General features: G+C 37.1%; 1 protein-coding gene across 6 annotated transcripts; it reads left to right on the top strand.

Moving 5' to 3' along the window:
* The first annotated feature begins 147 nt into the window (after positions 1-147).
* Positions 148-14035, top strand: LOC133524501 (transformer-2 protein homolog alpha). 6 transcript variants are annotated; one of them, XM_061860572.1, is made up of 8 exons: positions 148-323; positions 440-573; positions 2131-2296; positions 6011-6139; positions 7683-7855; positions 9160-9213; positions 9589-9716; positions 13201-14035. In XM_061860572.1, the coding sequence occupies exons 1-8, from the start codon at positions 309-311 to the stop codon at positions 13209-13211; spliced, it is 810 nt and encodes a 269-aa protein (XP_061716556.1). In that variant the 5' UTR covers positions 148-308; the 3' UTR covers positions 13212-14035. The 6 variants fall into 6 exon arrangements, with proteins under 6 accessions (XP_061716556.1, XP_061716554.1, XP_061716552.1 ...); XM_061860570.1 differs by having other exon boundaries at positions 162-323; positions 2119-2296; XM_061860568.1 differs by having other exon boundaries at positions 162-323; positions 2119-2296; positions 13585-14035.
* Positions 14036-14193: the final 158 nt, after the last annotated feature.

A 14193-nucleotide genomic window follows, 5' to 3' on the forward strand; every position in this document is an offset into this window, starting at 1 on the left:
TTTCCGTACAGTTTTCAAATATAATAGAAAAAATATACTGCTATATTGTTTAAAAATCGTTTAAACAATTATTCATCTCTAGGAACTAAAATAAAATGATTTTTAGTTGATTTCATTTGCCGCCTTTTACAATGCTTAGAAACAAAACGCACGAAAGCAAGCGCCAATCGTTGTGCCGCCATTTTGTTTTTCAGTTGGTGTTCACAGTGAGGCGTGCGCGTGTGATATTATTGGGTTTTCTTCGATTAATAATAGATTAAATACCCGTCAATTGTTTTGCTTTCATTGTACACGCCATAGAGATCATCATGTCAGATCGAGAGGTACTATATTAGCGTATTGTTAGACAATCGTTTGGTATAAGACCGCGTGTTTTATTTGGTCGTATTTCGTTTGTTTGCTATATTTACTGACGGGTGTACCGTTTCCGTGGTTTCAGAGGAGTCGCTCGAGGACTCGGAACGGTTCCCGCGAGGCAGCACCTAAACCCCCAACGATGTCACGGGGCCACAGTCGAAGCCGGTCTCGGACGCCGCCCCCGCCAAAAGCTTCAAGCAGGAAGTATAGAAGCCCGTGAGTACTTATTTGCTTTATAACATGACTGACCTTCGAGCGCGGACAATAGATGAAGTGCAAGTCTATCGATTTGTAATTAACAGTCATGGAATCTGTAATAACTTAATCTGCATTCGTATATTACTAAACGACATGTAACCTCGCTGTCAAGGTTATGTGTGATTTTTGCGTATACTTCGTTGCGCAATTTTGCGTGTATTTTAAAATTGTCCTTGTAAACGCGTGTTGTCGCCTAACAACAACTTGATAACATCTATTGCTATACTGGAATCACTGACCGATTAGTTGTTGTTTCCGTTTTATAATTCCCTTTTTAAAAGTACCTATCAGATTGTTTACGTTCGTAAATTTTAATTCGGTACATAGTAGAAATAATGAAATGGGGAGTAAAATCATTATTTGTTTGGTCAATAACAGTCATAATGCTATGGCAACCTGTTTTATCAATAGCTACATTACAAGCACGACCAACCAATTAATATCATGGGCTGATAAGAGTTATAGTGTGCAGGATTATAAACATTTTATGTTGAACATTTTTTTGTTTGCATAAAATCTTGGGTTTATGCATATCAAGCCATGAACCAAAAAATTACCCATGAATTCAAAAATCAGATTTTATTTTACCTGGTATTAAGCTAAGTGTTAGGTTACAAAACTGAATTTAACTTCTCTCCCTCCATATATTGTGTCAGAAGTAATGTTATCTCTGCCTCCCACTGTTAAGTGATTATATCTGAAAATTTTATACAAAGTGTATTCAAACTGACGAACCTGGGTGTTTGGGGTTTACAGTTCGAAAATTGTTATTTGTAACTTATTTTTGTTTACCACTCTCTTGCTATGAGTAGACGCAAGGCATTAAACAAAGAATGCTAATAATATTGTGCTCATAATATGACCCATAACATAGCTGTAATGGCTTTCAAGCTCATTATTATATAAAATAATGCCAGCATGATTCATTAATGTGATAAGAATTGCAATTTTTTTCCTTGTCTGAATGTATGTAGGCTAATCAGTAATCAGCATATTTTAATTATCCTCCCTGTGTTTGTTTTACATAATTTTAATTATATTTACATTTTTACAATAATATGTGTGAAAAGCTGCTGTTAAACTATACCAACATTTATTCAGATTGAAACAGACATAGCTCCATGTGGTGAAAAAGTTTCAGCTAAGAAAACAAATTCAGAATACCCCTTGTTGATGCAAGTTATCACATCGATTTTATTTTATATTTATAATGAATGATTTCTACCAACCCGACTCTGTATACCAGAAGAAGACAATTTTTTTATTTATATGTAACTACTGCATACAAGCCTCAAAATATCTTTGGCACCTAAGTACTTAAATTCTCCAAGTCATGCTTTGGCCTGGCAGTTCGAGGACATCATACAAAAACCCAGTACAGTTATGTTGTTAAGATAGTGAATCAGACTTTCCTAATACCTTATAATTTTCACGAGCCATCTGTACTCCTATTCCTTCCCAATCCCAGCATGATACTGAGCACCCTTGTTGCACTGACGCTAGCTCGCGCTCCAGATCGCGCTCGCGCTCGGGCTCAGCGCGGCGCGGGTACCGCGCGCGCTACTCGCGCTCCCGCTCGCGCAGCTACTCCCCGCGCGGCTCCTACCGCCGCTCGCACAGCCACAGCCCCATGTCATCGCGCCGCCGCCACCAAGGGGACAGGGTGAGAGTTGCTTCATATGTACGTGAACAATCTTGTGGTGCTAGGCGGCGTGTAACAAACAGAGCGACAGTGACCATCAATTTTCTATTTGTCATGAAAACAATTACATATTAGTAGTTTTTCAAAGCCATCTCTTTGCTCTGCTATTAAGGGCTAGAAACGTTAGCTAAGAAACTATTCACCCTTAGGCAACTTCTTTGTCATAATGGTGGAAAAAAGTAGTTATGAAGATCTATAGTAAAATTCCATTTCTAGGTTTTCAATCGTCATTCTATTCATCAGTCTTTAGATTTCATCCTTATACATTCATCCTCAGATAAATTGGTAAATATATATATATATAACTCATTTTAGTTTATTCCGGTAAAAGATATATAATAGAATGGATATAAATTAGAAAGAGATTAAAAATAAAGCACACATTAACCAAGTATTATTATGAATTTTTTTTCAAATACCTACTTATGAATTGATTGCTTTCTTATGTGAGAATAGAATACGAACGTGAGAGTTTTTCAACTTTTTTATTGTTAGCCCTTGAACTAAAAAATTCCAACATTACGAAATTGAGTACATTCACAATAAATAGAGTCTGTGAAATGAAAATCGTGTATATTTTTAACCATCATAAAAATTTACATACAATAGCAGGTCACAAGTAATCAAATCAATTGACTCTGTAAGTCACTCTGTAGGATGTTTACAGGAAATGCCCCACACACAAACAGCAGAATGTAATGCATTGGCAACAATTTGTTTTTGGTTTGAAGTGGCACTCTGTTTCTTACACCGAGCTCATGCACGACTTATTTAATTAGAAATAATTATAGTTTAAGATTTAATAATCATGTTTATATATGTAAGGTCTGATTTTTCAAATCGATTATCTGTCAGATAAAGATATCTCTCTTTCTCTTCTTGCATGTGAAAGAAAGAGGAAAATACTCATTGTCAGTATAATGAATTCAAACTTTTGTCAGTCATGTTGACATTACGTCGGGGGGCAGTGCAAATCCGCGTATCTAATACTGGTAAATACTGCGTAACTACACAACAACAAACTTTAAAGGAGAAACTTAAAACAAAGCCAACTTTTTCATTTTTTACACAGAAAGTATTCAATCATGTACTCTACAGACGTTTAGCAGGTAAAAAGCGGCCAAGTGCGAGTCGGACTCTCACAGGAAGGGTTCCGTAACGTTATCTATAAAAACGGTCACCCATCCAAGTACTGACCCCGCCCGACGTTGCTTAACTTCGGTGATTGGATGAGAACCTCGAGATTGGAAATAAATATTTATTTTATTCTGTTTTTAATATTTGTTGTTATAGCAGCAACAGAAATACATCATCTCTAAAAATTTCAACTGTCTAGCTATCACGGTTCATGAGATACAGCCTAGTGACAGACGGACGGACGGACGGACAGCGGAGTCTCAGTAATAGGGTCCCGTTTGACCCTTTGGGTATGGAATCCTAAAAAGGAAAAAGTTACTAGTAAACCTTCTCCTGTAAAGTTTGCTGTGGTTTAGATACGCAGTATTTACCAGTGCTAGTTACGCGGATTTGCACTATCCCCGATGATTAGTAATTTCACGGTTTTCTACACGTAAATTTAGAAAACTCAATACTTGAAAATGGATATCCCTCCGGAACATGTCACGCGCAGTGACTAAAAATACGTGAGAAAAGCGTAAAATTATGATAACATTTATTTGACAGATTTTTTGTTTGTACTAAGTAATGTATATTTTATTTTAAAACACCACATACTACCCATCGTATCGGTCTAGTTTCTTTAACCTAGTTTTTCATCGTATGTAGCACAATATAAACTACAAACAGTATGTTAACTAAATTCACGACATATTCCTCAGGAATTTCTTTTAGATATATTATCGCAAATATTGGGGCATTTTAGTTGCAGCGTAATTGTTAAAGTATCTCTATATCCTCCTCAATATAGCAAACTAGCTTTTGCCCACGACTTCGTCTGGGTGGAACTAGTAATTTAGGTAGTTTATTTTTAATCCAATCTGCTTTTCATAGATTCCCCATACAAACTTCCAGCCCCTTTTAGAATAGAATAGAATAGAAGAAATTTATTCAGAAAACGCTTAAGTTTAAGTAATACATGAGACGACAGAATCAATTTATTATTAAGCGTCACTGAAAAGGTCTCCACTCAGCTTAATGTCAAGATACCACCTAAGGGTCTCGACGCTGGTCTTCCGTGGAAACCTTTCCGAGAGAGCACAGCTACACGCTAAAGTACAAAATTTTATATATTTAAGTTTAGAAGTTTTTAGTAAATATCATAAGGTTATAATTATTATTCAATTAAAAGCTACATTAACAAATAAATTATTTAAATTATCGGTACCTACCTTTTCACTCCCTTCTGGGATAAAAACTATCCTATATATCCTTCCCGGGACTCATACTATCTCTATACCAAATTTCAATTAAATCGGTTCAGCGTTTTAAACGTGAAGTGGTCACAGACACACACACTTTTGCATTCATAATATTAGTATGAATATATATATATATAGCACATTAATCAAAAGGGGGCAATAGAAGTGCTGTGCTCTCAGCCTCTAGTTTAAATAGGGCCCGTCTCGGGCTATAGCATTTTTATGGTATTTTGCCTGCTTTGTCACCTTTAGTAAGCGTAAGCCTACCGATTTGTCATCGGGAAGTTCCCAAAATTGCGAAAGAACATTTTCGGAAATTTGTCATATATTTGTATGGGGATCGAATTTTTCCATTTCTGAAATTAACATTTCCTTAATTTCCTATATTTCCTAGAACTTCCAACTTTTATTAAACTTTTCGCAACTTGCACATTTGTAGTTGCGCCACTGGTCATTATCAGAAATGCGTGTCGCCGTATCATTAAGTTTCCTTGCGTGAGCAAAACAGTGCTTTGTGTGAAGCTGTTTGTGTTTGAAGTTTATATACTGCTTCCCTTAGTGACTGTAGATTCACTTTGAGCGCATTATTATTTCACAAAGCTTGTATGTATGTTGGCTTAGTCTCCACTAGTATTTTGACGAACACTGAACTGAGCAATGCATTTAATAATACCTTTTGTTTTCAGCAGCTGCAGAAGGCAGGAGCCTTAAGATAAGATTGATGTCGTGTTTCTTTGCAGCTTTTATTTAATTCTGGAGACAAATATAGCTTTAGTTAGGTCAAAATGGATAACTGTGGCAGTGGGGTAAGTGTGGTCGGCCTTCACATTCTGCCCTGTTTATAGATTGATTCATGTTTATTGCGAGTTCAAAGTGGCAAATGTAACCTCTAAACGTAAGCACAGAAAAAAAAAACTTTCTACAAAACTGAAGTTTGACAGTGATTCAGGGACAAATGCTGTCCCTTTAATGTATGGTACTATCCCTTTCAGGTATTTAGTGTTATCGAATATCAGAATTCAATTCATTATCTTATCTTTGGTCGTACACGCAAAGGGACGTCAAGTTGTGCTAACCCCAATAATTGCTCGGAGCAATGTTGAGCCGAACGGAGATGAGAATATCCGGAAGAAACAGTTTCGGCCCCTCATAGTCACACTTACCCGAACACCGCACTTATCCTTGACCTTAAGTGTTTATTCAGCACTCACAGCTGTAACTCGAGACATTTTAAAACCTCATGATCATGACTTTTATCAGAAGGTATGATAGATGCTGTAAAGCTTTTGGTAATGCTTTTGTAACTTGTCTACAGGAAAACCCGACGCCATCGCGATGCCTGGGGATCTTCGGGCTCAGTCTGTACACTACGGAACAGCAGATTAATCACATCTTCTCTAAATATGGGCCGGTGGAGAAAGTGCAAGTCGTCATAGATGCTAAGGTGAGTTGCACACTTTTCCGGAATAACTTCTTTCATAAAAAAACGCATGTCATGTCATCAACGATGAGGCGAAGATTTGTCAAATCTAACCTTTAATAATATGACATTACGAGTCAAGGTATTCGTGAATGACATGATCTATACAATGTATTAACTGCGAGTATTTTCTGAATTCATTCACACTTTCAGACCGCCAAAGACGTGAACTGACGCGCAAGGCTACAGACCAATATCACCCTTCGTGCATTCCGACAAGGTTCACGATAGCGCGCCGCGTGGCGTACATTAAAAGTAAAAGTACATTAATAAAAAGTAAATTATATATCGTGTCAGTCACAACGACGCGTGCTTTGACGCGTAACGTTATGTTCTTAGGTTAGGTTCGACAAATTGCGCGTCATCGCGGATGACACGAACGACACGAACTTGAAGCCAATTTAACGATAATGTTGTTAATTTTGAAGTATAAAATGAAGAACCTGTGGCTTTTGAGTCATAATCCATTACTGTCAACTAGACTAGCTCAAAAAAATAACCAAAATACCCCATTGTTCTTTGAAAATATGATATTTAGTGATTATACCATAAATCTTGTAAGTTACACGTTCAGCAGTAAAATGGGGAACGGTCACGTTTAGACTAAACTGATTAACAGTCCGCCGGACGGTATCGGCCTGTCAGTTAGAACAAAAAGTTGACAGTTCCGAACAACTGACAGACTACCGTCCGGCGGATTGTTAATCAAGTGGGCCACGGAATTGACGAAAACAAAACAAATAAAACGCGGCAAATACTTCTTGTGCTGTGTTATGCGACCATTAAGTGGGCAACCATTAGACCCACCTATTACTGCATCTAGACATGCGACACACCTATTAGTACAGTGATCTATCATGTGACTGTTTTGTGTGTTAATGAAAACTTCGCTACAATAGGTATATGTGGGATGTTAAATGATAATTGTGTGACTTTTTTTTGTCAAAGTATTATGACACATATTAGTTGTTAGTGGCGTATGTGGGGCACCCGGGTGGAAAACGTCCGTCTGGGCGTCCCAGATACCGCTGGAGCGACGAAGTCCTAAAAGACCTGTTCGCCCTCGGAATACCCAACTGGCGTGAAGTGGCGCAGGATAGGGCAGAGTGGCGCTCTCTTGTGTCAGAGGCCAAGATCCTGGTTGGGTCACTGAGCCAGTGAAGAAGAAGAAGAAGAAGGTTATGACACATGAAAAAAAGTGTGATTAGGGGTTTTTCGATAACATTGGCATAAAAACCAAGCATAATTATCTGGACCGTATAGAAGACAGCTTTATCGTCTGTTACACTATTCGTGGTTTTTGTTACACTCAGGATTTTTTTGCCCGCGGGCGGAATACCTGGCCTTTTGGTCCGGAAGGAAGAAAAGGAAGCAGGAATGCTGATGGTCGTGACCCTCAGGTCAAAAAGTTTAGTGCTTTAGTACGCACGACCTTCATATCTACTGCCTTATTTGTTATTAACTGCGGTTTTTCGTCGCCACTTGTTTAACAAGTTATTTAATATAGACCGGGCGATCCCGAGGCTTCTGCTTCGTATACTACGAGTCCCAGGACGACGCGAAGGTGGCCAAGAACGAGTGCACCGGCATGGAGATCGACGGCCGTCGCATCCGAGTGGACTACTCCATCACGCAGCGGGCGCACACGCCTACGCCCGGCATCTACATGGGCAAACCTACGTGAGTACAACTTGCAGATAGCTTCATAGATCACGTATACTTACTAGGAGAACCTATTTGAGTACTGAGTAGAACTTTAGTTGGTTGGAGATTTGACAGGTTAACCAATGATATGCAGTAGATAATTGCTAAACTATATTGTATATGGACATGAGCGGAGATTAAGAGGGAACAATGGTATGAAAGAAATGTGAGAAAGTATTAGTTTACCTTATACCTTGTTGCTCTCCCTAGCCTAGAATCAAAGTACAAACTACACATGACTGTGTAGACGATAAAAATATACATAGTATAGGCGAATAATTAGCAGCACAATCAGATGATCTCTTTAGTAACAAAAAACGACTGATTCACCAATGTGATAGCAATTATAAACAAAATTGTTGCGTAGTATCGTCACAACAACTCTACACAATGCTGTCCAATGGATAATCATATCGTACATCTATAATAACCGCATATCTTGTTGTTTGAATCAGTATCCAACATGGAATGCTTTCGGAAACCTATTTTTCGCGAAGCCCCTATGTGTTGGTAGATGAAAGAGCAGATTTAGAGTGAGCCAGCCAAAAGTATAGCTGGATTACTAAAGGCCTGTTCGTACATTGTACACTGTTGTGAACGAATGTAATTTTTGCGTCATTTTACTAGTCAGTTCTTTTCTTTACATTTTGAAAAAAAAAAAACTATGACATAAGAGTCACAAGAAATACCTTCTAAATAGGTATGATACACAATACTTGGCACTGGTTTAAAATATATAGTTCAGAAGACATTATATATTAAAATAAACCGACACAAGTATTGTTATACTTAATGGGAGATTCCAGCCCTTTATGTTATGTGTATTATAAGTTAAGCCAAATAAACTATTTTGTATTTGTATAAGTAGATATAGACGGCCGAGCGTAGCGAGCTCGGTTAGGGATACGCGGCCAGCAACTCCGTTTCTCGTCGAGATTTGTACAGTGCTTTTCTCAAACTTGCAATGAAATAATATAATAAAAAATAGGATGATGATGAAACTGGGCCAGGAATATGATTTCCGTAGCTGGAAAATGACGTCGGCATTGCTTTTTTTTTTAGTTATTTGGATAAACAATAACGAGCTACGAAAGAAATTTGAAATCGTGATTCTTTCACCAGATGGTCTCATCGAAAGATTAGTGTTGGAAGTCGCCAGCCTCATACTGATATGAGACCAATTCGTGGCACTTTCTCCTTCCAATGTTTTTCTATTTTGGGCTTACGAGTTTTTTTAAAGTGCTTGTGTGCATTCGATTAATTTTGATATTTCTTTATAGTGTGAGCGGTCGAGGTGATAACGGCTACGACAGGCGAGGGCGAGGAGATAGGGAGTAAGTTTTTACATTCATTTTCAATCCTAGTGTAATGTTAGATGTACAGGTTGCCGACACTTAAGAAGATGGTGGACGACCGCTTCTCCATACAATTGTAGTCCCCATTTTTCTCCCTGGGTACTGATATTATAGAAAATATATTTACAAAATTTTATGTGTTTGATCTAAAGCTCTTTGTTTGATTTTTTTTTTTCGATTTTTTAATTAAGAGAGAACTTTTAAAATTTTGTATGGAATTTGGAAGTTAATAGAAGGGGCATAGGTATAGTTAATAAACATTTTTTTTACGTTAATATGCAGAGAGATAAATGAGGACTACGTTTGTATGGAGAACCGTTCGCCACTTTCCTGTTAACACTATTTCCGTTGCAGCGACTACTACTACCGCGGCGGCGGCTACCGCGAGCGCGACTACTACCACCGCTCCTACCGCCACCGCTCGCCCTCGCCGCACTACCGCCGCTCGCGCCGCTACGAGCGCGAGCGCTCCTACTCGCCGCGTAAGTCTTATTATGAACGATAGACACACACTACCCCCCGCTACTATCATCTGCGGTGGCAGCATGGTTCCATTTCTGTCACTTGTCGCTATGCCCGTCACTTTCGCGCTTACATACTTGTTAGAAAGCGACAGGCATGGTGACAAATTATAAGGAGCCGGCATCTTAGCCCTCCTGGACAAATAGTGTTGTGAGTTAAGTCATCCTTGAATTTATCCTGCAGTAGTTGCGCCTTTCTGTGAAACGCGAGTGCTAGCATTTTACCTACCATACTTAACATGATTTCCTGTTTAAACTAATTGTGATTATTTTTATTGGAAATATAAATTATATTAGAATAGTAACATTTGTCATAGTGAAAATGGCCTTGACGAAAGTACCATCAGTACCGTGTTCAAGTAATCGGTTTCTTTGCCACGGGCGGCATAATGTTCGTAGCGCAAACACTAGGCTTTAAAAAAACTAGAGTTGTCAAGACTATTCTGTATCATTAGGTATTTAAATAAAAGTAAACAAACAATTTGTACATTTTCGAGTACTTATAACATTTATTGGTTAACCAACCAAATACAAAACCGCCTGGATTTGACACTGAACGACCTGACTTTAACCTACATTTGATCATGTAATGTTTTCATCTACCCTCAACTGGCTTAAAGTGCCATTTGAGGGTCGATTTTGTTTACTTTAATTTAAATACCTAAAGATACAGAGTATAAGGGACAGTACTGATCAACGCCACTTATCAGTGAACTAAGAAATTTCTCACTCAATAGAATTTTGCGAGCAAGCCAGCCAAAAAAAAAAAATTTGGGAATCGGTCATGGCTTAACTTACAACACTACACTGATCATGTATCAATGCTGTGGCTCTGTAGTTTATTTTATTGCCTTACACTAGGACTCTCGTAGTCTTACACAAATAGACACCTTAGAAATGCTTGGTATTGAACAGCAGCGTGCAACGCCTGTAAATGTTTTGCCAGTGCTCATTAAAAGGTTATAAAGTCAAAAATGCCATTATAACAAAAAAAAAAGGTAGTTTATGCTAATATTATAGTTGACTTTCTTGAAAAGTGCCATAGTTATCCTTAAAGTGTGCCCTAAATAGTATAATTAATATATGTAACCCATTACAAAACTCCACTAGAAAGTCACATTATCGCTGTGTTGAAAACGTGAGAATAATTTATTATATTTTTATCAGTAATCGGCGACCGGTAGCATTTTATGACACATTTTTAAGGCATAAAGACTAATATGAATAAGTCGGTGTTGTTGAAAATATAACCATATATATGTTAAAAACTCAGTGAATACGATCTGTTACCTATACTAAATTATCAAAAATTGAGGATCAATTTATGATCCATATAAAGAGACCTTTCTGCATTAACATATTGTAAACCAACATTTCATCGTTTTTATTCAAGCTTCTAACAAAATAGTACATCGATAATAAAAAAATGTATGCAATTTTTATATAATCTGTGCATGATATTTAAAATATAATCATATCCATGTAATACTTTCGTCGAATAATTACTACCGGCCGCCGATCATTGATTATAATAAACAAAGCAATTTGAATAATTCCGCTATAATTTTTCACAAACACAATAATGACTATGCGAGTCCTGGTGTTTAAATTAATCTACGCTTCTAGTAAATTAATTCTGTAAATATACAGTTGAATTTTAGTTGCTGAGTATAACCAATGCAATCATAAACTAGCCAATACTACAATTAAACCGTGCATGTCGTTATCGATGTCATAAACGCTCTGAACAAATTACATTTCCTATTGGACTTGGTTTGCCGCTGTACCCATGCTGGTTCCTTTGACCAGTAATATTACGCGCATAAGTTGATTATTTTTAACGAAGTTCACATGTTACGGAAGGAAATAAATGTTAATACAAACGTAGTCCCCATTTTCCTGGTTATTGACATTATGGAAATTATTTTTAAACAATTTGATGTATATTAACAATAGCTATGCCCCTATATTTGACTTTTTCAATTTTTATGATTATTGTAAAAATTAGGAGAGTTCAGTTTTTATAGAAATTTTTTAATGCTCCTAACTCTTATAATATAATAATTACAAATTCGATAAAAAAAAAAACTAAAAAAAAATTATTTTGGGGCATGATCGATATACAACAAATGTAAGGACTACGTTTGTATGAAACGGCGATTTCGCGTGGGTCCTCCATTTTCGTCTCAAATATCGACGCGGAAAAGTGCTAAAAATATGTGTACACGACCTTATTGCCCCCACGTTATGGTAGTGCATACATATTTTTGCTCGTGATACCTAGAGTGTACCATATTAAACACCGTTAACTGACAATTTTTAAACCTTAGCGCGTTTTCATAAGGTCTTTTGATGGTCACTTGAGTACGGCTCTTGATAGCACCGATTTCTCGGCTGCATTTCTAATACGAAAACAACACAACGTTAATCAGCGATAACGAAATCTTAATTAAACCTTTTCCCATAGCAACGTTAATGGCGGAAATCAACTTATGCGCGTACTATTGAAATTGATAAGGCGTTTTTAAATCGGTGATTACGTAAGATGACTAATTTTACAATATACCTGAAGATGTTACCTCTTTATTTTACTCTTATCTTGTTCTGCTTGGCTGCTTCATTCTTAGCAATAAAATTGTCATTGCATGGAGCCACAGCATTTAGTTGTTGAAATATGATCTAACTAGGATTTTTGAACTTCCAACATATTTATTCCTTCGGTCAAGTGAGATGGAGTAATAGTAGATTGTGTCACAAGGGATCAAAGTGATATATTTACAGTGTGGGCGTGCATTGAATCCAGAACCAAACGAAGGATTCTATAATTGAATTCTAAAATATAATCGTAAGTGTGGCGAGGGATTCAAGTTTTAACACCCAAGGTGGTAATAATTTTGCTACCATGTGACACATACTGCTTTTCACATTACCTATGAGGAAATTATTGTTACGAAATATTATTTAAGCTAAAAAAAAGTAAAAAAAAATTCCTAGAACAGAAAAGTGTCACTTTGCCCTCCTAGCAGGGAAGAAAAACCCGTTTTCCGAATAGGTGATGTGAAAAAGAACTTGTTTAATTTTGACATCCATTGCACTTGCATTGTAAATAAGTAAACATTCATTGACAAGCCAAAGAAAACTGTTAGTTTTTGAAGTGCATTTTAAGTAATATCAAATGAGACATTGTAATAATAAAAAATCGATGTCTATAATTTGCAATGAGACAAATACGAAATTTTAATCTTGTATAATTATTAGGCCTAAGTTTAATTCATTTTATCATTCCAAATGGTGCTTGTTTATCACTTCAAACCATACAAGTTTAACGATCGTTGGATACTTAGTTAATAGTTTAAGGTACGATTGGTAAACAAGCACCCATTATGACTGCTGCGCCTCACCCATGCCATGAACACCCTGGTTACTCCCCTCTTTGACTTTGCAGGTCGTTATTAATAGTTCCGTGATGCTGAGGTCAACTTCATAGCATAGATTTTGATACAACCCTCCCCAATGTATCGCTGGCCTCCTTTGTGCATTTAAACGGTTTCTGCGTAGGCCGGCGTAGTTTATCGAATATTGTTAATTTGATATGACTTTTGTAAATAAAATGGATTGAATATCGATCGTTCGCCACGATCGCGCGCTCTGATGTCCAGTCAGCGAGAGAAACTCGTTTTTGTTTTAACATTAGACGCGATGCTGAAAGGGTCTAGATGTAAGTTAGTCTGTAACGCCCTCACCGGGGCATAGTTGCCTCTAGGTTGTAAAATTATAACTAATAAAGTTTTAACACTAAGTCTAATATTGATTTTGTTTGTTTGAAAAGGTATTGAAACAAGAAGTAAAGGATGAAGTTCCTTGAAACTAACTGTGTTGAAGTTTTGAAAATGTTTGATTGAAAAGTCCTTTCGAAATGGAAAATCCCGACCGGTTGGTGGGTGCCGAAACAACTGCTCGGTGCCGAAGCGAAGCTTTCGGAAAATGTTGGCAAATGTCGAAGCGAAAAGAATATGATCGAGTCGGCGGCGTAAAGTAGGGAGCGACACTGGCGGGAGCGCAGATCATATTCTTATCAAACGACAACTAACTATCAAGTCTAAACAACCGCTTCCTTTACCTACTTTTCAACGTGATCTTTTTGCATTTTTTCAGAGACATAGTATGTATTTAAATATAATTATATATAGAAGTATTGAATATGACATAATATTTCACATTCTCTAGTGTAGACTTGTGTTGTGAGCGACTTGTTAATAAACATTAGTTTTGTAATGTCATTATGGTTCTTCATTCAGTCTTCTGTCCCACCTGTTCTTGTCCAATCATCCCTTCAACTTCCGACTGATGCTGCCGGAGGAATTGAGCAAAAAGTTAATACAATTTGCTCTGAATTCTTCATGTAACACACATAAAGTAAATGGTTAACCTTAAAGAC

The sequence above is a fragment of the Cydia pomonella genome, chromosome 13 (assembly GCF_033807575.1).
Source record: "Cydia pomonella isolate Wapato2018A chromosome 13, ilCydPomo1, whole genome shotgun sequence".
NCBI lineage: Eukaryota > Metazoa > Arthropoda > Insecta > Lepidoptera > Tortricidae > Cydia > Cydia pomonella.

Bases quoted from the DNA above. Each gene is read 5' to 3' on its own strand.
- LOC133524501 (XM_061860568.1), top strand. The intron at 574-2,118 runs GTGAGTACTTAT...CACTGACGCTAG, and splicing joins AGCAGGAAGTATAGAAGCCC to CTCGCGCTCCAGATCGCGCT. The intron at 9,717-13,584 runs GTAAGTCTTATT...TTGTTTGAAAAG, and splicing joins CGAGCGCTCCTACTCGCCGC to GTATTGAAACAAGAAGTAAA.